The sequence below is a fragment of the Corvus cornix genome, chromosome 2 (genome assembly GCF_000738735.6).
Source record: "Corvus cornix cornix isolate S_Up_H32 chromosome 2, ASM73873v5, whole genome shotgun sequence".
Classification (NCBI taxonomy): Eukaryota; Metazoa; Chordata; class Aves; order Passeriformes; family Corvidae; genus Corvus; species Corvus cornix.
In genome coordinates this window covers 115,475,451-115,501,127 of record NC_046333.1, presented here as the reverse complement: position 1 = coordinate 115,501,127, position 25,677 = coordinate 115,475,451, and the positions used below count along the sequence as shown (strand labels likewise).

The 25,677-nt window shown below is 41.3% G+C and overlaps 1 protein-coding gene across 1 annotated transcript; it reads left to right on the top strand.

Moving 5' to 3' along the window:
- The first annotated feature begins 112 nt into the window (after positions 1–112).
- BPNT2 (3'(2'), 5'-bisphosphate nucleotidase 2) lies at positions 113–23,814 on the top strand. The gene is given in 6 exon segments (XM_039548315.1): positions 113–551; positions 553–711; positions 13,074–13,233; positions 14,178–14,273; positions 16,115–16,276; positions 17,974–23,814. Coding segments are annotated over 6 exon segments (1,080 nt in total). The 5' UTR covers positions 113–320; the 3' UTR covers positions 18,246–23,814.
- Positions 23,815–25,677: the final 1,863 nt, after the last annotated feature.

Here is a 25,677-nt window from a genome sequence, read left to right as displayed (position 1 = left end):
AAAAAATCACCCCAAACCACCGAGCTCAGGAGAACCAGCGGGCGGTGGACGGTGTGGGCTGCCATGGATGTGCACGACGGGCAGCCGGGCACCCCCAGGCTCCCGCCGGACGCCCGGCGAACGCCGCGGTCCCGGGCGGCGGGACATGCTCAGTGCGCGCGGCGGGCTCCGCCTCCGCCTGACCCGGATACAGACAGCGCTGCCTCGGCCGCGAGCGTGGAGCCGGCGCGGCGCCGCTGCAGGAGCGGGAGCGGAGCGCTCCGGCCGTGCCATGGGATTGTGGTGACTGCCCGGCCCCGCTGCCCGCCCACCCTGCGGCCATGGCCCCCATGGGCATCCGCCTCTCGCCGCTCGGCATGGCTGTGTTCTGCCTGCTGGGGCTGGGCGTCCTCTACCACCTCTACTCCGGCTTCCTGGCCGGCCGCTTCGCCTTCTTCATGCTGAGCGAGCCGGCGGCCGGCGGGCCCGAGACGCCCCACGGCTCCGCGGCCGGCGGCGCCGTGGACCTGCGGGAGCTGCTGGCCGTGTCCGTGCTGGCCGCCGTCAGGGGCGGGGGAGGAGGTGAAGCGGGTCCGCCAGGGGAACGTCCTCAACGCCAAGGCGAAGGGGAAGACGCGGGAGGGGGCCGAGGAGCAGCTGACCATCGGCGACCTCCTCTCCAACCGCAGGATGTTCTACCTGCTGAAGGGCGCCTTCCCGCCGTGCAGGTGGGTGCCAGGCCCCTCCGTGGGGCGGGGGCTGCCGCGGGCCCGGCGCTGGGACCCCGGTGTGGAGCCCCGGCGCTGGGCTGCTGCACACCGGCGCCTCTGCGGTCTGTGACCGCCGGCGGGAAGCGCTGCCCTCCTTTGCGCTCTTCCTGCCCCTCCCGCTGAAGTTGTGGCAGTGCCACCTTATGCTTGTTGCCCTGGGTGTTGGGTTGCAGGGGAAGGAGTTGGAGCGTGTTGCAAGCGAAGCCACGCGAGGTGAAACAGTATCAAAGAGTACGGGCATGGAGGGGTGGGGGAAGCACCGAGTCTCGCTCGAGTGGATCATGAGCTCTGTGGTTAAAGATACGGGTAATTGCACAGCGCAGATTCCGCGTACGCTTAAGATAAAGAGATCAGGAATGCCGTTGTTTTTGTAGTTATCCTTCCTGCTAGTTGTCCTTCCTGCCGTCAGTTATGGGGAGAGCCAGGAGTGCGGAGCAGCGATCGAGAATTCGAGGCTTAGGAACATAGCGCTGCAATAATCGAGTGTTTAGCGCTCGTGGCTGTGGGACAGCAGATAAGCACAGCTGTGTTAATACTGTGGACCACTGCCTACCTGAGCAGAATGAGTTTACTTTGCTTTCAGAGGTGTACACCCCTTCCTGCTCTCCCTCACTCCTGAAATCTGGGTCTAGCTTTTAAGGTTGTGCCCTAACCTTTGAACTATACTTTGAGGCTTTTTGGGGTTTGTTGGCATCGTTTCTGCTTTCACTTCAGTAAATCGGAACTTCTGTCTCTTGATGTTAAATTCCTTTATAAATTCCTGTTAAATAGCTTTTTACGGCCATTTAAAATGGGTAGAAAGCCCTAAATTTGGATCTCAGAGGTGGTGATCATATGCTTCTGCTGGACAGGTTGACAGAAAAAGTAGCTAAGTCTGGTTTTTGGTTGGTGAGTTACTATTCAATTTTTAGTAGTTGTTTTGAAAGTTCCACAGGATAAAGTGTAGTTTTTTGTTTGTTGGCTTTTTGGGCTTTTTTTTGTTTGTTTCTTTGTTTTGGTGGAGTTTTAAAGTGTTGTAAAGAACTTACTGCATGTGAAATCTAGAGGAAACAACAAATTCTTCAGTGTTTGAAGTAAACTTGATATGTGACTAATCTTCCTCTACAGAAAGATTATGCAGATTCTGTTCTGAAGATTTCCTGGATTGTCTGTCGGTGACAAGCCACCTTCAGAGGCCCAGTGTTAAAGGAAGAAAAAGTATTGACCCCTGTTCTCTTGCATTATTCGGTGTCCTCATGGAGCTTGGCTTTACAGCTTAGCTGGCTTGAAACCTCTATGCTTTCTCCCCTTTCACAGATGGAAGGACTTCATTAATCTAGATGTAAGAGTTGCCTGTGCTTCTAAAGAAGGCTGGGAGTTTGGTCTGGGCTTGAAGAGTACAGTAAACTGTGTGTTGCCTGTTCTGTGGTCATGTGTAAACTCTGCTCTGGAGCCTGGAATTCTTAGCAGTGACAGTCTGACTTGTGTCTTTCACAAGTTTTTCAGGTGATCTGGAGTTATTCAGTCTGACCGATCAGCTGTGGGATGTTTAGTATTCTAAGAATATGATGGGGATAATAACAGCTTATCTTATGTGGTGTTAAAAAAATACTCGCTAAGCTATGCATACACTGGTAAGGCATTTTGTCTCTTAAAGTCTGTGATGAAGATGTATTCATTAAACTTTTGTCCAAACTAAAATAAAAGCTTTCTTTTACTACTATATACATACATGTGGTTCTCAGGTGTGAAGACAAAGTATCATCTCAATCTACTAATCCATCAAGGGTAACTTCAGAACAGCCCATCTAAGACTGCAGCTCTTTCGTAAAACAGACCTGCTGAGTTTTGGTGTGAATATAAGGATTATAGAGGATTTTCTGAGGCAGTATAAAATTGCATAATGTAAGAAATATCTTGTTTTATATCTGTAATCTTATCCCCGTGTACAGAGTGACACTCCAGAATAAAAGATGCTGCTGAAGTCAAATAAACCTCCTCTCCTTGCTAGAGATGATGCTAATAAAAGCTGTCAAACAAAAACTGAAATAATTCCAAGAGTAAGCTTATGCAAAATGCTGATTTTCTCACATCGTGAAGTTGTTGAGCTTAACAGGGGTACCTCAGTATTTAAATTGTTGCCAAATGCTGCAGCACAAAAACTAGGTGCTAAGATATGCTTGTAAAGCAAAGGAAATGGAGTTGTTCAGTCTGGAGAAGGCTTCTGCAAGACATTACAGCGGCCTTTCAGTACCTGAAGGGGGCTGTAGGAGAGCTGGAGACGAACTTTGTACAAGGGCATGCATTGACAGGACAAGGAGAATGGCTTTCATCTGAAAGAGGGCAGGTTAAGATGGGACATTAGGACAAAATTCTTTACTGTGGGAGTGGTGAGGCACTGGAGCAGGTTGCCCAGAGAAGTTGTGGATAACTCCTCCCTGGAAGTGTTCCAAGGCCAGGCGGGAGGCTTTGAGCAGCCTGGTTTAGTGGAAGGTGTCCCACCACATGGCAGGGGGGTTGGAGTGACATGAGCTGGAAGGTCCCTTCCAGCCCAAACCATTATATTACTCCATGATTCTCTAAGAATAACCATGGCTTTCCAATGTTTCAAAATAACCAAGGGGCGAAGTCATGCAACTGAAATAAACAGAAGTAAGTGAGCTGCGTTGCATTCCCTGTTTTGTGCTGCTGGACATAAAAAGGGAAAGCATGAAAACAGTCTGTCTGAAGCAGATCAGAGTCTCTTAAAGTGTGGTTATTAAGAGAAGATCGAAGAGTTAGGCTTCTCACTTGCAGAAGCTGAAATAAATCTGGAAAAAGTCTTATAATACTAAGAGTTGAGATTTATAAAAAAAGCCCTTTCAAAATCTGAGGGGGAAAAAATCCCACAGAAAATGTTTGCCTTTGTTCTGTTAAGTAAAGGTATTGTCTGTACAGAGGAACTCCACTGCTGACATCAGCTGCTCTGTTTGATATAAATAGATGCATTTGCATCAGTTAAGACTTCTCAAGCTATGTTAGGTAAGACTGAAGAGGTGCAGCTCAATTGTGTTTTATCACTGTGAAGTAGATTTAGTGGTGGTGTTTTTATATCCCTCAGAACCAAGCGTGAGAAAGATAAGGGACAAAGAGGCAAGTCACTTACTGCTACCTTGGGTATTACCCAGTGTTGTCTGATTGCACTCAACATCCAGCAATAAATATTTGCATGTGTATTCCATGAAGCATCTTTGTACAGTTGATTTTGAAATATACTTAATGCTAAAATACATGCATCACTTTCTCTTGGTGAGGTTCTCAACTGCAGTTACAGGCTCCTGCATTACCAATATGTTTCCCTCATTTATTTGTCTTGCTAAGAACAAGTTAAAGCTCTGATCCAGCTGTAATCATCCCCTCTGCTTCTTTCATTTTTTATTTACTGTTTATCTTTTCTGGGTTACTGCTCTTCTTTCCTGGTTGATTCTCCATGCAGCCCTATTTATTCCTTGTGCTGACACAGTGGTAGTGTGATAAGGACTGGGGTGGGAGTTAGGTGAGGAGATTAAGGAGATATTTAAGGCCCTGCTGCTGGGGTAGTAGTGGACTGGGGCGGCATTCTTTCCAAATTCAGTGGTAGACTAGCCGGAAACACTGGTATGTTCTGCTCAGAAGAGCTTCTGTGAAGAAATGATCTCATCATTCCAGAGTTTCAGCAGCATTACCTGCTAAAAGATCCCTCTCAGCATCATGCCTTAGGGTCTTATTTCTTTTAATGTGGCCTGACCAGGGATCAATGTCAGGACCTTGATAACTGAATGTATCCCGAGTAAAAATTTAAAATAAAAGTTATTTAAAAGAAAGGTTATTTAGGAATACCATGGTTCACTTCCCATTACAGCCCATCTTCAGCACATCTGAAGGAGCAGCCCTGCTTGGTCACAAAGGCAGGAATGATTGACAGAGTGTTCCTTAAATTTTCACTTTGACCACGTTACCTCTTGTCCTCTGACTGAAAAAGGCAATTTTAAAGTGATCCACACAATTCTGCTGTTTTGTTGCTGCTATACTAGAGTTATTTTCACAGGATGCAGACTTCAGTCTTACTGGTCAGATTTTATTCTGCCCTACATTCCCATTTTGAGCTGTTTTGGCTTATTTTTGTTCTAGAGTTGCATCAGCTCTATGTCTTGTTTTCTAGTGTAAATACTGAATAGAGTTTCATCTTGTTTGGTCCCTCTTTTTTTTTATTGTGACTGTGGTGGAAATCAAGTCTTCCTCTGTCCCAGTCTTTCTCTTTGAGCATCTTTTTATGAGTATTGACACTGTTCTGAATACAAATGTTCTTCTATCTCTTTCCCAATTAAGACTGATGATAAATACTGCATTTCAAGCTTATGCATGATAATGCTGGAATCAGCGTTTGGAATGAAAATTTAAGAACATGTCACTTTTACTTTGATTTTCTTCTAAATTAATCTGGCTTTCGAAGATTAGTGACTCCGAGCACTCCTTTTTTGTCAGGCTATCTGAAGTACTGTCTAGGTTTAAACTCACTGTTTACAAGCTTCTGACCACAGTGCCAACATACCTAAAAAACTGAAATTTCATCTGGGATGGCACACTCTGCAACTGATACTGATTCTGTGTGAAAGATAGATATGTTAAAGAAGTAGGTTTAAAAACCAAAATACTACTTAAGCTTCAGAAGTATTGCACTTTAGTGAAGAAGTTCAGTAATTTGTCGTTTCATGTTGTGAGAGGCCTCCTCAGTCTTAGGGCTTTTAATAAAATTAATGTTCTTCTGACCCGGATGATCTTTGCAACTGTCAGTGGGTTTCTAAGTAAAACAAGAAGTGTGAATGTCAATCTGAAATCTCAGTAATAGGTGTCTGGAGATGCATCTCCTAACACGGGTTCCAAATGATGCCAGATGACTTATGCCTACTCTCTTTGCATAAAAATGAACTTAAAGACTGTAACTTTATGCTTATGAGTTCCGTGATTTTCTTTTCAGATGCAATTAGAAGCGTTCATTTGGCTTGTTTGTACACTGGGGGTGTTTAATCTATCAGCTGAGCATCTAGAGAGTTGAATTTCTTAGTGTAGCCACTCACAAACAGTGGAAGTTTTCTGGGTATTATCTGTTTTACTGGTAGATTTCTAATCTGTCCTTATTTGGATGTTTTCTTAAAATGACGAGAAGTGTTGCAACTCTTGTGATGAGCAAGTCATCCCTTTCTCTTTACTAGACTTGGGTCTGTATAGAACTGTAATAGAGAATTTTGCCATCTACTGAAACTACTTGTGTGAGCTAATGAGCAAGTGGCTCTATTTTCCTGGTCTAAAATTCTAGTTGTTTCTGCAGATTACTGGTGGAAACAGTGAATTCTGTGATCCATGCTGATTCCCTCAATTCCACTTTTGTTGTTTTTACCAATCTCTATTCATCGTAAGGCCACAGAAGCAGAGTTGTCATCGGATATGTCTTTATCATTTATTAAATCCTTTTTCTTTCAGTGTGCTTCCTGCTGGCTTAATGGCCAAAGTTACCAAACGAGTTTTGATAAGCACTAATTGAGCTTCTGGACATTTAGGCTTGTCTAGATTCTTCTTTGCACATTCTGTCACCTTATTCCTGCATTAAGTGACTTCTTGTTGCTAAAATAAACAAAGATGTAGTTGATGGTAGAGGGAAACCTCTGTCTGTCTGGACTTAGGTGCCTTGAAAAATGTATGTGTCCATTTTCAGTGTTGTGGTATAATTATAGAAATATTTGTTTTCTGATCAAATGAATGACAACATGAGACCAGTGGGTTTATACCTCTTATTATTTCATACATTTGTATGATTTTATACCTTACATATACAAATACATTTTATAGTTTATATACATTTATATACAAATACATTTTATAGTTTTAAACTTAATTAAAATTTAGTACTTTAAACTTACAGTTTTTAAACTTAATTACCTTTTAATAAGTTTGGGGTTTTTTTTTTTTAGAAAACCATGTGATTCAGCAAGGTCTTCTCTCCTTTCATAACAAAATCTGCCTTGCTAAAACTCTTTGTAAATTGAACCTTGGCAAGAGGAACATTTTTGAAAGGCACGAAGATCACCTGTAAAAGCTTATTTTTCCTTTCTAATATGTTGTGGTAATCTAAGGAGGAAAAGAACCTTTTCAAAAGCAAGCAGCTGGCTTTAAAAATGTCAGTGTATTGAATAAATTAAGGGGTTTTTTTCCTATGCTGGTAAGGTTACTATTCAAATTTTTTAAAGCTTAACGGTATTTTGAATTTACAAAAAGAAGTGGTACTTTGATTTCCCAGTTTGCATTCTTTTCAGAGTTAAGTAACCTAAACTTTCAAGAAGCAGCTTTCATTCACAGTGAAAACTCTTATTCACCACTCCCAAATTTAAAAGTTGGAAGGGAGGGATCATGAATGGTCCTGGGTGCAGGTGAGCTAAGTCTTGGTGTGAATGCACACTGGTCCCTTTGTAACAGATTTTGTAACCAGGGTAGGTTAGATACTTTCCTCAGATACTGGAAATACGGTGCTTTGTGCTCTCCTGGAGCGTTCTCTCCTTTTGAGCATATTTATATGTCCTGACTTGTCAAGTGAGTGTTTACATTCACAAGTTTTGGCATCTGATTCCTTCACACGATTTGTGGATGTACAGATGCTGTGAGAAGCTGAGACAGCTTTCACCTCTGATACATTTGAGGAGAAAAACAGAGAAGCAGAGCCAATGGAGGTAAAACAGTCTGACTTGTAGTGCAGGAGGTATAGGGCTGCTCTTTGGTGCAGTGCAGCAGCAGTGATTGAAGGGGTCTCTAAGTGGGGGAAGTAACAAAGACTGCTGGTCGAACCGCTCTCCCCTGAGCTGTGACATCTCTGAAGCACAGTCAAATAAGAGCAAATCAAGTACAGTCCCATGCAGCCACCTCATAGGTACTGACCTTCACACCTTCCAAGGTGTGTAGTTGTGGGTATCCTAGAGCCATAAAATGACTTGTGTTGGAAGGGACCTTAAAGATCATCTTGTTCCAACTACCCTGCTGTGGGCAGGAATGCCTTCCACTAGACAAAGTTGCTCAAAGCCCCATCCAGTCTGGCCTTGAACACTTTGAAGGCTGAGGCATTGTAGCGGGTTGGGTTTGTAACCGGGCGGAAACACCAATTTCGTGTAGTGGTTTGACCCAAAATACTCATTACTGCTTATCTTATGTGAGATAAGAATTAGGAGAAACACAAAGCAGGCACCAAACTTGAAAGAATATAAAGAAGTTTATTAACAGACCTAAAAGAGGGGGAAAAAAAATTATATCATACCTTCAGAACTCTCCTCCTCCCCCCGCCTTCCTCCCTTCTCCCACTGACAATGTAAAAAGACAAGCCTTGAGATGTTCAGTCTGTTTACCGCTTCCATAATAACCTTGTTCAGTCCATTTAGAAAGAGAAGTCTCTTCTTGCTCATGCTATGAAAACATTATCACAACGAGACAGCCGCCCACTTCCAAATATTGTTTCAGTCCATTTAGGAAGAGGAGTCTCTCTGCTCGCATGTGAGTCCCTTCCCCTGACTTGCAGCTTTTCCCACAACTGCTTTCGAGGGTCCACTCTTGAAGTTTTTTGGGGTACAATTTTAAGGTTGAGCCGTTCAGAAACAAGAACAGAGGCCCTTCTCCTTCCCTGGGAGCAAAGGGTCTTCCTCATCTTCATCTTTAGGACTATCTCTGGGAGCATCTCTAGGAACTGAGGTTTTCTCCTTTCCCATTTGGAGCAAAAGTCCTCATCTGGTCCATCTCTCCCTGTCCAAACTTCTCATGAAATTACAGCTGCATCAGCATCTGCCTATCTCAGGTGCTTTTGCTTACGAGTTGAACACTCCACCCCCCATATCTTCATGAAATTACAACGGGATACTCTGGTATATCATAGCTTCACAACAGACTTTCAGCTTTAAGCATCTCCTCTTTCTCTTCCCTCAGGTTTTCAGCTCTTCACAGCACTAAAAGGGTTAATCTAACCTAGGCTTTGCAGCTGGAATGTGGCTTATCGCTGTTGGTCACCTGGCCTCTGCCGGACAGCGACAGCGGTGCCGCTTTTGCTGAAATCTTGGCCGCAGTGGAGGTGGGGGGGGTGCGTTCCAAGCTGCTCTGGCTGCCCACAGCCCTGCTGGGGGGTCATCCTGGAGCCGTGGCCCGGCCCGGCCTGGCCCAAGAGGGGACTGGGCCCACTGGGCCCCGCTCGGGCCCCGCAGCCACCTGTCCCAGCGCCGGAAACGAGAGAGAGCTTGAGGGGGGGGTTTGTCTATTCTTAAGTGTGGATCGAAGAGGCGGTCACACCTTTAAGTGGCTTAAAGAATTTTCCATATTCAAACTGGCCAGCTGATAGGTTCTATCCGGTCATAGAGGAAGCTGTAAGGAGAACATCACTTCCGAGACTCAGCTTGCTAACCTATGACAGGCATCCACAGCTTCTCTGGGCAACCTGTTCCAGTGCCTCACCACCCTCACAGTAAAGAATTTCTTCCTAAAATCTAAGCCAAATCTCTCCTCTTTTAGCTTAAAACCATTCTCCCTTGTCCTATCCCTATCTGCCCATGTAAAAAGTTATTCTCCCTATTTTTATAAGCACCCTTTAAGCATTGGAATGCTGCCTTAAGGTCTCACAGCAGCCTTCTCTTTTCCAGGCTTAATAAACCCAGCTCTCAGCCATTCTTCATAGGAGAGGTGTTCATCCCTCTCATCATCTTTGTGGCCCTTCTCTGGACCCACTCTTAACAGGTCCACGTCATTATCATGCTGAGGACTCCATACCTGGTTGCAGCACTCCAGGTGGGGTCTCACCAGGGCAGAGTAGAGGGGGAGAATCGCTTCCCTCCTCCTGCCGGCCATGCTGCTTTTTTTCATGCATCCCAGGAGGTAGATGGCTGTCTGGACTGTGAGCACACATCCATGATAAACCCCAAGTCCGGCTACGTTATGCTGCTCTCAGTGGGTTCTCCCAGACTGTACTCATGCCTGGGATTGCCAGGTGCACCATCTTGTGCTTGGACTTGTTGAACTTCATGAGGTTCTTGTGAGCCAACTTCTCAAGTTTGTCCAGGTCCCTCAGGATGGTGTCCCTTCCTTCTGTTTTGTCACATGCACTCCTTGGCTTCATGTCATCTGGAAACTTGCTGAGGGTCCATTTGATCTTACTGTTGTAAGGACATAATTATCAGATGGGGATATTGATGCTCTCTGGAATAAAGTGCTGTGCTACCTCATGTTTTTCAATATACTGGATTATTTGCATATTAAAATATAAAATGAGTATTGAGCTGGAGAATTCTGTGGGGAAGGAGAGGGAGTACTAAATTAAAAAAAAAAATTCACATGCCACCAAACACTTTCTAAGAAAAGCATTGCATTTTCATGTACTGATGTGTGATTTTAAAAATAGAAGCTTCTGTTTTGGGATGGGGGGTGGTGGTGTTTGCATATATTTTTTCACTTTAATTTACCTTCGATGGGTGAATTCAAAGGCATAACTACAGTTGTGTTCCACTCTTTCAGACCAGGAAAAAACCTGAAGTTGTGCACCATGCCAGGGACAGCTAGCTGGTATTCAAGTAGGCTTTTTGAGTGAAGAGCTGCCACAAAGACAGCATGAAGTGCTGGTAGGGACTAAACCAGGACAGGACAAAGAGCCACTGTTAGTTTCCCTGAAGTCTTTAAGTGGTCAGGACTGTTGGCTGTTTGTTAGAGCACTGCATTTATCCAGACAAGTTCATAGTATATTGGAGTTGCTTCCTGTGTTCCTGAGCAGATCTGTGTTCCCATCACCAGTGTGCTGGAGGGGAGTGTTCTCTGTGCAGAGGTTTCTGAAGGCTGGAAACACCTGGGTGTTTTGGAAGGCACACCATGGACTGATCCTGGTATTGGTGTTGGACCTCTGCTGCTGGCTTCCGTGAGCAGCATCCCTCATTTGTTATGGAATTCCTGCACCTTACAGGCTGGTTTTGAGGAAGCTCCGTACTGGTCAGATGCAGCCTGACTGCCTTGTTTATGAAATAATGGTTTTTGGTTTTTTATTTTACTTTCCAGCAGTATTCCATGCACTGATTTACATATATTTTATTAAATCTCTGTGTTTGATGCAGTTCTTTGTGAGGAGGGCTTTTAATTCAAGCGTAACTGGGGAAATTTGCCAAAATGTAGTTAAGCATCGTGTCAGTGCTTCCAGAACTTCCCCAGGTGGGCTTTTACACCTTACAGCTATTAGGCAATTAACCCCAGAGCATCTTGCTGAGATAAGGTCTAGTGTCTGAAATATTTGGCCTTTTCACTATCTTTCTACCATAGCTACTCCTAATTTATGAGTGAGGGTTTGGGATTGCAGTGAACTACATATCCATATCGCTTGAGAAAAGTTTAAACTGTGAGGTCATGGCCTCTGGAGGCTGCCAGCAAATGAGAATGACAAATAGGAACATGGAATTAACACAGAGGCATGTTTTCCAGGTATATTTTCCTGCATTAAAAAAAAAGAAAAAAAGCAGGAATAAAAGAAGCTTTCAGTTTTAAGGGTTGGTGAGCCCCTCTCAGGCAAATATTTAGCCAAGGCTACAGAGTAAATGGTCATATGAATGGAAGTAGTGACCTGGTTGGAGGGGATGGGATTTGTGGGGTTTTGTTTTGGTTTTGGGGGGTTTTGTTTGTTTGTTTTGGTTTGGTTTTATTTGGGGGTTTTGGTCTGGTTTGGTTTTTGGGGTTTTGTTTGTTTGTTTGTTTGTTTTACTTTCTCCAGATGGCTGTGCAACCTTCTCACTCTTTCCCCAGTTTTTTTCTAGTGGAATAATCATGTCTGTTGAGAGACAATCATTATAAATGCTGCACAAAATCTGAACTAGTAGGTGGTGTTTCTCTGAAAACAGTACCTTTCAGGTGGTTTCAGACTTTAAATTCTAGTGTACTCTAACAACAGGTTTAACAAGATATTCTTCCTTTTGAGCATGGGTTCCAACCCTTTAACTTTTTGGAGGCCCCTTTCTTCTGTTGAGGAAATGTTTTTTTATGATGGTATGTCATGTGCTGCAGTGGAACTTTGACTGCCCAGGGGCTGTGTTGAGACTGCCAAGTCTGTGGAACTACTCATCTTGACTTTGCAGGACTGTTTTCCCTAGGGGAAAATGCAATTGTCAGGTTTATTGGACAGTGACAGATGTTTAATTTGTAAATGTCACAGCAACTTCAAGAGCTCCATGTTTGGCATATAATGCTTCAAATACTGGTTTTATGTGAGAAGACAGCTATGATGTATGGCTGGAGTTGCTGCAGTTCTGCTTCCTTTTACTTTTTGAATTCTCTTGGAGAAAATGGCCCTTAACTCTTGGCTAATAACTTGTTGCAGTTGAGGTCTGTCACATTCAAATGTTGTCTGATAGCTCCTTCATTTTCCTTGTCTTTCCATGTCACTTGCCTCCAATTTTTGGGACAGCTGCATCTCTGGTCATCCAAAAATATTGTGCTACTGCAGTCACAAGGACGTTGTGTTGGGTTTTGCAGATCATTACTCCATTCAACAGATAGGTGCTGTGTGCTCCCCTACTGGGCCAAACTCCACTTGATGTACTGAAATGCCCTCTGGTGTGAAGTAAAGTTCATTAAGCTGGGCAGCAAGTGACAATAGGCTTACATGTGACTTTTGACTGCTGTTTATAAATGTTCTTCATGGGCTATCCTTAGGACCTTACCCCAACCTACCCTAAAAATGAGTATGGGTTGTTACTTACTTGTTTGTGAAATAAATTTGTCTGACAGTTGTGTAGTGGTTAAATTCAACTGAGCTGCTAAAATTTCTAGTTGTAACTCAATGCCGGCAGCAGAAATATATGTACTAAGATTTCTCCTTGTCCAAGTCATGGAGAATCTTCACAATATCTGGTGGTAGTATATCTGTACATTTCCATGTGCATCTACTGGTCTGTATAAATTGAGTATTAGACCCCCTACTGTCTGTGTACTGTATGATTCTCCAGAGTCAAATTGTCTGCTGGTAGTCCTTAAAGCAACTGCATTTAAATATTGATTTAAAAAAATGCGATTCATGCTGTGGGAATGTTCAGTAGGGAGAGCTGCAGCCAAAGCAACAGTATCCAGCTGTGGTGTGGTTCACAGTAAAATTCTGGATTGTGGTTTTGCATTGCTTGTCACATGACCATAATAGCCTGTGAGCTGCTGAAAAATGACTAATTCCTGCATTTGAGGTGAAGGAAGAAAGAGAAAATGTGAGCAAACCTGTAATTTTTCCAAGTGCTGCAGTTGCTGTATCTGATATGTTAGTGCAACTTCTTTGTTGTCTCACCACAGATAAATTCTGAGGAGCATGTTGACACAGCTGATCAGGAGACAGTCTCCTGGGATCGCAGTATTCCTGAAGACATAAAGCAAAAAATACAGCCTAAAGAGGTGCCAGCAGAAAGTGTCACTGTCTGGATCGATCCATTAGATGCTACACAAGAATACACAGGTAGCTGATTCTTGTTGACAAATCATGTGTGTAATTCTGATGTTTGCCTTTTACCCTGGAGACAAAATAGTAAGTACCTAAAATGACGTCTCTTGTTAAAGTGTCTTATGTCAAAGCTATTTGTGATTTAATTGAACAAATTGCATAATGAAATCTCTGTGGTTCTTAAATTACAACATTTATATATTTCAACTCTGAAATTACTTTGGTATCCTTGCAGCTAAGTAATTGCCATAATAAATGGTGACTGTCAATTATGGATTGTACTGGAATTTCATGTTTCTTTATTTCAGTCATTACTGTGACAACATTAAGTATCTTATATTTTCAGTTTTGCTTATTTAAGGGAAATGCTAAGTAAATATCCTATTTAACTTGATATAAGAAAATTTGTGTTGTCATTTTTCAAAAAAGCATGCATAATTCAGTCTTCCCCCTTTTCCAATGTTTTTGGATGTCACATAAGCAGTTCAAGGCAATCCAACTAAAATCCTTGCTGATAAGTACTAAGGAACAACTGAAAAAATGGGATTGTTTTGGTGACTATTTCATTGATACAATTATCCTTTCCAGTGAATCTTCTTTGGGTTTTTAATTACCATTTTTGAACTGATAGAGAATACGAGGTGAGGCAGAGAAGGGAGAATGCAGGGGCACAGATTTCCATGAAAACATGTGTTGCATAAGACACAGGTGTTAGCATTAGATCTGGTGGCAGTATAGGTTACATCTACTGAACAGGAAAAATTGCTGGAAAGCTGAAAAGTCTTTAAAGTCTTTTGAAAACTGAAAGGTTATTTGAAGATACATCAAAGTTACATAACTGTAAAGAGGCAGAATGTAAACTGGTCTTCAGAGAACAATCTGAATCATCTCCTGTCTGTTTTCCTTTTGTGTTCTGACATCTGATTGTAAACTTGCTCACTTTGTTGTTTTGTCCACAGAGGATCTTCGACAGTACGTCACAACGATGGTTTGTGTGGCTGTAAATGGTAAACCAGTAATAGGAGTGATACACAAGCCCTTCTCATCATATACAGGTACCTTCATGCCTTCACATATTTCCATCATGGTCAGTCATAGTGTTAATCAAAATTTGGTGTTTCAGGGGACATCTGTAGGTATAAATGAGAAAATAGTACTGGGGCAAAAGGGCACTTCAGACCTCACAATTAGAGCTGCAGATGTGTTCTGTGCTGTGAAACCACAAAGGAAAATGCTGCCCTTGTTCAACCTAAAAATTATGCATTTAGAACAAACTAACTGAAAATATGTTTAAGAGCTAAGATCTCTTCAATCAGAGTGCTTATAGCAAACAAAAAAAAAGTTAAACCTGCAAATACCGATCAGTTTCATGTGTGCTTTTAGTCTTTAGCAAAAAAGAGTACTTTTCTCATTTAGCAGAATAACTTGGGTCTGTGATAAATATACCCAGGACCTGCTGTTTATTCAGTGTGAATAAAAAAAGATTGAATTAAGATCTTAATGGCAACTCTTTGTATGTAACAGGCAAGACTGTCTAGCATAGCCTTATTGATTATCTGACATGCTTTAATGGCACAACTGTGAAGTAATTAATTCTTTAGTATTAATGATGTATCAGCAAGCATTGCTGCAAGTTTGTCAATTTGCATGCACTTCTGAAAGCTTCAAAGCAGTTTAAGTATTCATGGCTTACTGTGTACTTAAAACAGGAATTTCTGTTTACATTTTCTCTTAGGCAATACTGACCTCTAGAGTGCTGAAGTTCTGCAGTAGCTCTGGCACAAAAACTAAGTCTAAATAAAGGCATTTTGTATTTGTTCTCCTTTTTTGGCCCGCTGAACACTCAACATTTTGTGCTAAATATTTTGCTGTCTATAAATATGAGTTTAATTACCAGTCACTTAAGTATGTGATATATTTGAATATGCTTCAAGAATCTTGGAGGTTTTGGAACATAGTTTTTTTAGGTATCAATACCCATCTCAAGAAATGGGGTTTTAGCATTGCAATGTTGAGAATTTCTCTGCTTTAATAATAGTGAAGTGTGCAATGTTCAGACAAGAAATCAGATGAGATGCAATGAATTCTGTGTGACAAGTATTCATTTTCCAAGCTGGAAATACCAATATGTTTTGAGTCAGATTGTTCCTAATACTACCACACAAATACAGAGCAATAAAGGGCAGTCAGCATTGTTATTACACACAGCTCAGTCTGTTGCCAAACAACCTGGCTCTCTACTGAGATGAAATTGCTGGGTAGTTTACTAAGTAAATGTCAGATTAATGGTTAGGGGATGCCACCTACCAAGCCTGGCTTTGAACATCATGATGAAACAAGTGGGAAGTTGTGTATTCTAAATGCAGTTGTCTGAAGCACAACATCAAATATCTTTCTTTGTAGCACTATCCTCCTGAGCTATTTCCTTCCTTAGCATTAGTATCCTTCTGAACAAAATGACTCCATAGCATTTTTGGTATCTGCTTTAAAGGGTAGTGGGGCTTTTTGTTCTTACATAAAAACATTTTTTGAGGAAATTTCTGATGAGGAGATATCCTTTTAACTTTGGTTAAAAGGTTTCCAATTGCAAGTTCTGAATATTAACTACTTGGGATTTTTCCCTCTTACTCTGTTCTTTGGAAGTATCACACAAGAACAGTCAGGCTTGGGATAATGGCATATGCACCAATGTGTGTGTGGCCTGTTTGTCTTCCCTTGTGTGCACATGTGGATATGCACCGCATCCTCTGTCAGCCCTAATTTTCTCTGTTACAGTAGTGAGAGATATTAAGTCAGAGGTATCGATTACATATTCTTAGATAAGTACCCTTTTATCTTCACACTTAACAGAGATTGGTTTTTGTTAATCTTAGCAGAATTTTTGTTTCTCTTGTAGCCTGGGCAATGGTGGATGGTGGGTCAAATGTAAAAGCTCGTTCCTCCTACAATGAGAAGACTCCAAGGATTATTGTGTCCCGCTCCCATGCAGGAAAAGTTGAGCAGGTTGCACGGCAGACATTTGGAAATAAAACTGTGATAATCCCCGCTGGTGGAGCAGGTTTGGTTCTTTAAGCATCCTATCCAGTTTATTGCTTCTGAATGTTTTAATGGTGCAGCTGTTACTAGGCAAAAGGATGTAACTGTGGTGCCTCCTCTTTTTCCTCTTGCTTTTTCATCTTCACATCACTGAAAGCAAGTGCTTGACCCTAGGGACACAGTTTTTCCTGTGTTTGGGAACCTGCATGCAAACTTGGTTCAGACTTCAGGCTGTTCACAAGTCAGTATGTTACTGAAACTAGGCCTGGGCCAGCAGTGTTGTTGTGGTCCTTTCATTGAAACATGCTGATATATGTTCACTTAAGGCACTGATGCCTCAGTGGGAGAGAAAGGGTTGTGTGACCACAGGCAGAATCATGGAAGAGAATCTGTTGGTTGTTAGCTGATAGTATGGTTGATTAAAAAAAAATTAAGAAAAAAGCCATTAAAGTTTGGTACTATTTATTGCATTTATGTCAAAAGAGAAAATTAGTGTCACTAAAGTCCATTTTTATCTGCCTCATACTCATTGAAGGAAGTTTTAGAATACTTTTTACTTATGTGATGTTCTTGTGCATGTTACTGACAGAATGTAAATGTGAGGCACTAGTGTAAAGCGGCAGAAGTTTTAAAGTCCCAGAAAGGCCATGTAAAATTTTATTTTTACAGAAATGTATCTTTCTGTGTCTTTAATACGAAAAGCCAGAGCTCCCTTACAGATTTTTTAGTCAAGAAGGTCTTGCATTGCTTCTTTAGATAATGAATCTAAATGACAAAGAAAGGGAAAGTGTAGCTAATTATAGCAGCTCTTGTCCAGGGCTTGACTCTGTTTAAGAAGATAAAGAAATTAACAGATTAATGAAACAAGAATATTGGTCAAAGAGTTGAAAAACTCAAAAAATTCCATGAAAGAAAGAACACTTTTTGAGCAATTACTTTGTGCTGCATAATGAATAATAAAGGACTGCTTTGTTTTATTAAAGAGTGGTGTATACATCTTCCTTGTATTGTAATAAAAAGCCAGGGAGAAAAAGATAGACTTGAGCAGGGGGTCCGATGCTGGTCAGCACTGGTGTGCCACGACCTTCCTAGAGAGTGTCCTACAAAGAGCAACTCTTCGCGGAGTGATGGCAGGCCTCCCTGGGCAGCAGGTGATCTCAGCAAGTGTAGCAACTTCTCTGCTACAAGTGATTCCAGCTCTTGTGATTCAGCTCTTTGTGAAATCACCCAAGGCGAACTCGGGGACCGAGAGGCAGGAGCCTCGTTTGGCAATTCCACAGAGGTAGCTTTTATTGTCCAGCAGCCCCTGTGAAGGGGAGGCCAGGGACAAGGCTCCCTCTTGAGGGGCAGAAACAGGGGCCTTTTATGGGAAAGGCAGGGGGTGGGGTAGAAACCAATTAGCCAACTGGGTACAGGCTATTACCATATAGAAACAAGACATGCTGGGGGTGGTCACTTTGTCACCATGATCCGAGGAAGGTTGCTTATCTCTGGGGGGAGTCTTTTTGCCCTCAAGCCTCTCTCCTCCAAGGGAGTGCAGAGGGCTCTTGTGCCAAGGGCTCACAGCCCCTGCACATAAGCATGATACAGGGATTGAGAAATGAGTGAATAAACCTAAGAGCAGAACTATATTTTAGTTTCTGGTCTTGTTCTTTTAATGCGTTTCAACAGGAAAGCTTGGTTTAATTTTTTTTGTTTACCTCTGCCTATTTCTTCTAGGCTATAAAGTGTTGGCCCTCCTTGATGTGCCTGAAAAGAATCAAGAAGAAGCTGATGTGTATATCCATGTCACCTACATTAAGAAATGGGACATATGTGCTGGAAATGCAGTGTTGAGAGCGTTGGGTGGCCATATGACTACCCTGACTGGTGAAGAAATTAGTTACACTGGCTCAGATGGCAATGAAGGAGGACTTATAGCCAGTATCAACATGAACCATAAAGCACTAATTGAAAGACTTCCAGATCTGGAAAAAACGTCACACAAATAAACATGACTGATGGAGACGTACAAGTTGTGCTTTTGGAGCCTCCAGATGCTCTGTCTGAAGAAGCAGCCGTGAAAACCTGCTAGAAAAGATGCACAGCAAAGCAAAGCAGTTTGGTGTGGGTTTGGGGACTATATTTTGCATTGGGTTTTATCAGTGGTGGTATTTAAAAAGAATAAAATAATAATAATCAGAAGTAGGAAGGGGACCGATGGTCTCACACATCAGTTTCCATGTTTTATTTTTTTCAGACTGTTTTCATGCAGTTCTTATACTCAAGGTGCGTTTACCATATATATTGGGGAACATAGGTAAACTAAAGAAAAATCCAAATTTTTTCATAAAATAACTTGAGTATTTCTCACAGGAGTCTCTTGAAATCTTTTACATCTTACTGTAGTTTTAGCAATTCCATAATAAATTAGGTAGGAAAAAAAGCTTGATTTATATAGGGATCTGATAACTGTAAACAGTCTATCAGGAATCATGACCTCGTGTTTTGTATCCCCTGAATGGAAAGCACAAGAAGGTTGATTCAAATCTATATGCAGCAACAGATTATCTTTGACAGTGTGGCACTCTTTCTGCTTTTTAAGAGAAAAAAAGAAATGTTCTGTATTATTTTGACTTCTTTCCTGAAGATGTAAACCAGTTTTGGTTCAGGTGGGTTGTGAATATCGGTGTTTTATTAATCAGTGTAATTATTTCCTTATACCTTTTTAAAAGAAGGCAGCATTTCCTTGTATAGTTTTTAGCAGTTACTTCTTGTCCTTGATTTCTGCAAACAGTGTTGAAGATGCATGCTAAATTTTTCTCTAATGCTTGTTCATCATGTGGTGTTTGTGCCTATAGAAGCAGCCTCTTCCTTCATTACCTTCAGTTATTTTGTTTGTTTGGGTTTTCTTTCCATTGGACAGAGGGAATGAGTTTATCAGAAATAGTAGGTTGACTGGTTATTTCCATTTCCAACACAAGATACAAACTACCAATTTTTCTACAACCCCAGGAATAGCTTTGTCATTTTAGCTTGCGGCGCACTCTTTTCTGCAGAAAGCTCTTCAGCCATTCCAAACAGCTTGTGCTTATTTGGTTTGTGGTAATTTACAGAGAGAGAGAGACCATTTGAATTTGAATCTGCTTAAGCAAGTTTGAAGAACATGTGGCACTTGAAGTACAGCAGGGTCTGCAAAACTTTACTGAAAAATGTTCTTTGCAATCCAGTACGTAGAGAACAGAACGTGGGTCCTTTGATATCAACTGACAGTTTGTTGTACCTCTGTCTCCAAACATGTAGCCATCTGCATTGTTGTTCTCTGCATCCCCCCCAAGGGTTTCAGAAGGTTCAAATATACCTGTTATTTGAATTATCAGAAAATAAGCTGCCCATCTGTCCTCAAGAATGCTAAAATTCTTAGTTACCATAAGATCTTTTCTGTTCAAAGTTTATTCAATGTAGACCTGCGCTGCCTGATCAAAACCCTTAATTCTTTAACTTCTTTCATACTGTTAATGAGACCTGCTCTTCTGATTAAAAAGAAGTTTTTCTCCTTAGGTCAGTAGTGGAGAATGTTTAGATACTGCTTTCAACTTCTAGCTGAAGTTCACATTTCCGAAAGACCTCCCAGATGTTGCATAACTACAGATACAGACTTCTATTTCTTGAACTCACTGGCAAAGGAGACTGAAGCTTAGTCCTGTGAGCCTTTTGGTGCAGATAGTTTTTGGAGAACTTCTTTTCCAACATGGACACTATTGCTGCTCTTTGAAAATAACTTTGACACATGTAGATAATTCACAAAGCAATTTAACTTTCAATTCTTAAATTTAATAAATGCTGTATGCTATGACAAATAAGTGATCATGCCCTTTTTAAAAAGGATCTGATCTATTTCAGAAACTTGTTGAGCTTTCAAACTTCAGTGAAAAATAAAAATAACATTTATCAAGGTTTCAGTAATATTTTACAAGAAGACTGCAGCTTTTTGAGACTGATTTTAATGTCTTAAAGGCTAGTTTTTTTTAAAGAAAGCTCTTCTTATATTTATTTGTTAGAGAACATGGATTAAAATTTAAATATGAAAAATAACTGTAGTTAGCCTAGTATAAAAACCTGATTGTGTCACAGAGATCAAATGCACAATATTTAAATGGGCAATTAAGATAAAATGTTGCCGTTTTAGAACCAGCTTGAAATCTTAGGTAAACATACTTTATGAAAATGGGACTGCTTTTATTTTGGGGAATGCTTCTATCACTTCCTTGCATAAGCTGTGATCAGACTTTCTTTATGGGAAATGAAAAATGTACAAGGGCTTATTTGTATCTTAGTTGAAGGCATAGAATAGTGAACAAAAGTATTTCCATAAGTTATTTTTTCTTAAGAAAATGAGGTACCTTAGGAAAAGCCCTCTTATCCTTCCTCCCTCATGCTGGCTAAAATGCCTAGCCTTCCATTAGGAAGACTTGTGCTTGTTTAGACACATTAATATCCTAAATTGCTTTGTTGCAGTGGATCACAATGTTCAGTACCTTTCAAAGGGGACCATTATTGGCCTAATCTCACTCCTGATGAAACTGAGGCGGTGAGAGTGTGCTGCCCAGTTAATTACTCGTAGAGCCTGAGCTCGTAGAGCTTTCCCACAGTTGAGGGCCAAGGTAGTGCTTGTGATCTCCTGGTGTAATTTAAAGAGCAGCTGCTTTGGTGTGAGAACAGGTGAGCAGCTGGTGAGTATCAGTTTCAGATGTCATTTTGCAATAAATGTAACTCTTATGCAGACCAGCAAGTATTCACAAGTGCTTGCTTAGTGCACACGTCTCAGTGCACTTTGTTTGTACAGTGTTAACACTCAGTATATCATTTCTTTGACTGTGTTTACACTCCATTCTAAAACGTTCTGCTGTTCTGGCTTAAATATTTGTTTGGTTTCATCAGTGTGGATGTGACTTAACCTTATGCCCAGAGAGGTAGGAAATCATACCATACCCACATCTCACTGCTGGGCTACAACAGTGTTCTTTACATCTTAGCATTTTCCACATAAAGCTGTCACACACCATTTTTAGAGATGCTACTTAAAACAATTGCATGTTGTAGGTGGGTCCTACAAAAGTATATGTTTTTTAAAGATTTTAATTAAAAAAAAAAAAAGTATCATTCTAGCTCCAAATAAAGGGATTAAGAGAATGTATTATTTTAGCATTGGTTTTCCAATGGTGGATTTTTTTGAGTGGCTATTATGATTAAGGTAGTTGCAAGTGAAATTATTCTAAAACTGTATGTATTTTTTCTTTTTCATTCTGCTAAAAAGAGTGTATGGTAGCATAGATAATACCTGGTACTGTACCAAGAGTCCTAGCTTTCATTCCTTGAATGAATGTTTTTTAAATAAATGGACACAGAAATAAATGGGTTGAATATTGTATTTAACTGGTTTTGAGATTAACTTGTTTGCCAGACTTTTACAGATGGATTTAAGAGTTATTTGTTCTGATCTACAGAGCATGTAATGACAATGAAAATACTTAGTAGATATGGCTTACTTGGATAGTGAATTAACCATACAGGTGAAGCTGCAAAATCATCTAGTGATATTTTTTCATACATTTACTTTTACTCCATGGTTGTTAGAGGGGGCATGTTTTCTAATTGGCTTCAGGTGTGAGAAAAGGTTTGATTTTTTTTTTTTTTTTTTTAATTATTTAATTTTTTTTAATGGCCAGTGGCTGGAGATCAGGGGTGGGGAGGGGAGTCAGTACTGGAGTTCATCTCTGCTTTTTTATTTATAAATAAGTGTATTCCAATGTCTTTGTAGCATCCTGTTATCTGTTGGAGTTCTACAACAGTGGTGCAGTATTGTATAATTCTAATTTAATGTGTAAAACAAGGAGTGCACATCTCCCAAGAGCTGTGCAGTGAGAAGTGACTAAGTGTTGCTCTGGGCCTCTGCTGTGTTATGCCAGCAGAGAATGGCTGCTTCGTTGTCTCATGGATGTCATTCCAGTAGCAGTTTCTTTCATAGAAAACTGCTTTTCTAGGCTACTCTCCAGTTATGCCCAACCTCTTTGTAGATCTGTTTTCTGAAGTAAACTAGAGTAGTGGAAAGAATCAGATGGCTGTGCTGGAAAAGTTACAACAGAGGACACTTACTTCTGTTTCTTTATTTTTAAATTGCATTGATTGTTTAATTTCTCTTGTCTTTCAGGGGTTAGATAATGATACAGATAAGATTCAATGGACCACAAATAAATGGCTGTGGGATTTTAAGCCCAAGCAAGAGGAGGGCAGGAAGGATTGCGTCAGGCCACTCATGCTGAGCCTTTCTTCAGTGTTTTAGTGGTTTAGGCCCTTTCACGCAAACAGTTACAGATTTGATTTTGCCAAAATATCATTGATAGTCTTATCTTCTAATCTGCTGTCCTCGGTGAAACTGCACTATAGCCACTTCACTGTAATGTAACTCACTGAGACAAGAATATGGTAGCTCCAAGGACTCAGTTGCTTGAATTGTGAACCGCAACTTCTGTATGGCATCTCTTGCAGTGATGTCCTAGTACCTGCTGTGAGTGTCTTCCCACCCCACAAGGAGGTCATGCACCCACGTTTCATACTGAGAATCTGTTTTAGCCTTATACGCCGTGGTTTTCAGATGCCACATCAGCTCTTTCAGCTCTTCTGTGAGAAGTGCTCATCCAGTTTCCTTCTGAGGCTCCCTCTGGAGCCAGTAATTAATGGCCACTTTTCCCTCTTTGCTCTTCCTCTCTGTTCCCTTCTGATCCTTGATCCTTTCTTAGTCGATGTGGACAAGAAAAATGAGAGATCAGAGGTGAAAACAGTCCCAGAATGAGAGCCCCAGCAGTCAACTATCCAATTTATCCTGAAACTGTTAATGTTTAGGACTAAAGTCTAAGGTACTGACTGTTTCTACCACAAGTGCAATAGTTGCCAACAAAATAGTTGGAATGTGGAGAAGTTAATGCAGTTAGGGGTACTGAACATACAGAAAAGATGCAGGTGGACTAAGGAGAAATTAAACACCCAAAAAGAAGGAGAAAACGGTTTTTCAGTATAATGTTGCAAGCATTTGGCATTTGTGGCCCCTCTGGGTGCAGAGCTTCATTGCTTATGAAAGAGGCTGCATTGGCCCTCTGTGAAAGGCCTGATTTTGTTGAACTCAATAGCAGTATTCCCACTGAACTCAATGTGAGCAGAACCAAGCCAGATAAAACAGGAACAGTAAATTAAGCTAAATTCTGAAAAGCTCAACTTCTTTCAGGAGAGCAAACAACCTGAGTTGTGTTAAAAGTTGCCTCTGACAGCTTCAGTCTACATTTGGAAATGTCATCCCACTGTCTCAAGGTTCTAAGTCTTTCAGGTTTTTGTTATAGTCTACAGGTAACATTGTTTTCTACCCCAGTTGTTCCTTATTTGTAATTCACATTTCATTTTTTCTCTCCAAAGGATCAGCAACACTCCAGCATTTTTCCTGTTATCCCACCAAATTGTATTAGCATTTTCCAATTGTGTGCCAAATTGAAATAACAATTCTATAAATAAATTCTCCAAAAATACTGATCTCTGAGGGTGTTTTTCTATATTTTGTCTTTCTGGAGGGTATTTATTGTTTCTTTGTGCTCCAGATACTATTTTTTTTTTACAGTAATGCATGCCATGTTGCTTCAGTTGTGCTCTGCCCGTCATGTGTGTGAGACTTCCTGCCTGAGGAGTTATTGATAAGTCCAGCCAAGTTTATGATAAGTATAGTTCAAGATCCCTGGTTTTGTTTTCATACCTGTGTTGGTGTAAAAGTCAGTCAGTTTGTGAAAGTGAGTGCTTAGAAATCCCCTTAGAAAAAAGAGATTAGAAAAGATAGTATTGCTCTTTGGATCTGAAGAAGTTTTCCTTCCAACATCATTTCCACATCTCTTCCTAATTGTGTGACTTCATTCTGCTCAAGTCTCTTGTCTCCATGAGAATAGTAGTCGCAGGGTAGTAACTACCATTATTTGCCCTTATTCTATTAATGCCCCACTCTTCATAAGTGAAACCATGGAGCAAGTTGAAAGATCCTTTAATGTCCCATAACAATATGGCATTTTGGGCTGTTCTTGGATGCAGCTTCAAATATGTTTCTTCTCACGCCTACCGATGTGTGCAAGACTGGGTGTACAATGAAATTGTCTGTCATCCTGGACTTAGGCAACACATGCCACAGAGCTGTACACAGATGTTCTGAAAACCCTTGATCATACGTGATCTAACAAGACAAGGAAATTGGAGTCTGTTGCAATGCTCTGAAATGCATCTTCAGAGGAGATGCAACCCAGAGGAGGCAGGGTTCTTTCCAGCTTGCAAAGCGAGGAAGTGCATGTCTGTGTGCATGTGGTGCATGGCTTGTTGAAAACAGTTGTATGCTTTGGGAAGCCTGAATGGTCCAGTTAGAGGCAAATGTGTGCTCTTTGCTGTCAGCCATTTACATGAGGCTCTCAAACGTGCCTTTGTCACACCTGATCTATCATGTCCTATCCTAGGGCCAGAGTTTTGCAGGTTTCGTTATTTAGAGCAGTGTGAAAGGTAATGTGTAAGACTACAAAAACTATACAGCCCATGGTGACATCCTGCTCCTTAACAACATAAACCAAATTTATGGCTCCCGTTTGTCTGTTGGGTCAGCTTCTTGCATATATTGTGTTCCACACCTTCTTGGTTTTGTTTATTCTCTTCAGACAATCATGCTGTCCATATGCAATTCCTAATTGTGAGCTAAGCTTGTTGAAAATGCAGTAAGTTTAGTTTATGTTGTGCGTGCCTGAGAGCACTTGTATGTTTCTTTCTTTGTACAGTAGTAAGACTGTCCTGAGTAGCCTTCTCATCTCTTGGCACACTGGCACCCTGAGCACTAAGTCTAGTCAGAGAATATTCTGAGCTGGAAGGGGCCCACAAAGATCATTGAGTCCAGCTCTTAAGTGAATGGCCCATACAGGGATCAAACCCACAACCTTGGCATCATTTGCAGAGCTGTGCTCTAACCAGCTGAGCTGAAGGCTTTTCAGTCGCTAAAAGCCCTCCTACTCCAAATGTAATTTCATTTGTGTTGCTACAATAATTAAACTGTTTTTCAGGATAATGCTGCACAGCACTGTTTTGACTTGGTCTGGACCCTAACTGAGTTGCTTAAAGGTATTCTAGGAGTCTGTCAGTCAAAGAGGATTTCTGATCCCCAGGCAAAGGGCTGAACTTCTGCTGCAGAGAATGGAAGTTTGATCTGGCACCAGCAGTGGGTACGGAAGCAGAGATTGTACAGTCGGGAAGCTGGGAAGGGGCTGTGGGAATGCTTTGCAATCAGGGCAGTCAAAATAGTGTCTTCGCATCATCTCTGCTGTAGGCCCTTTACCTGTCATGCCCCTTAAGTAAAAAGACTCCAAATTACAGGAATTC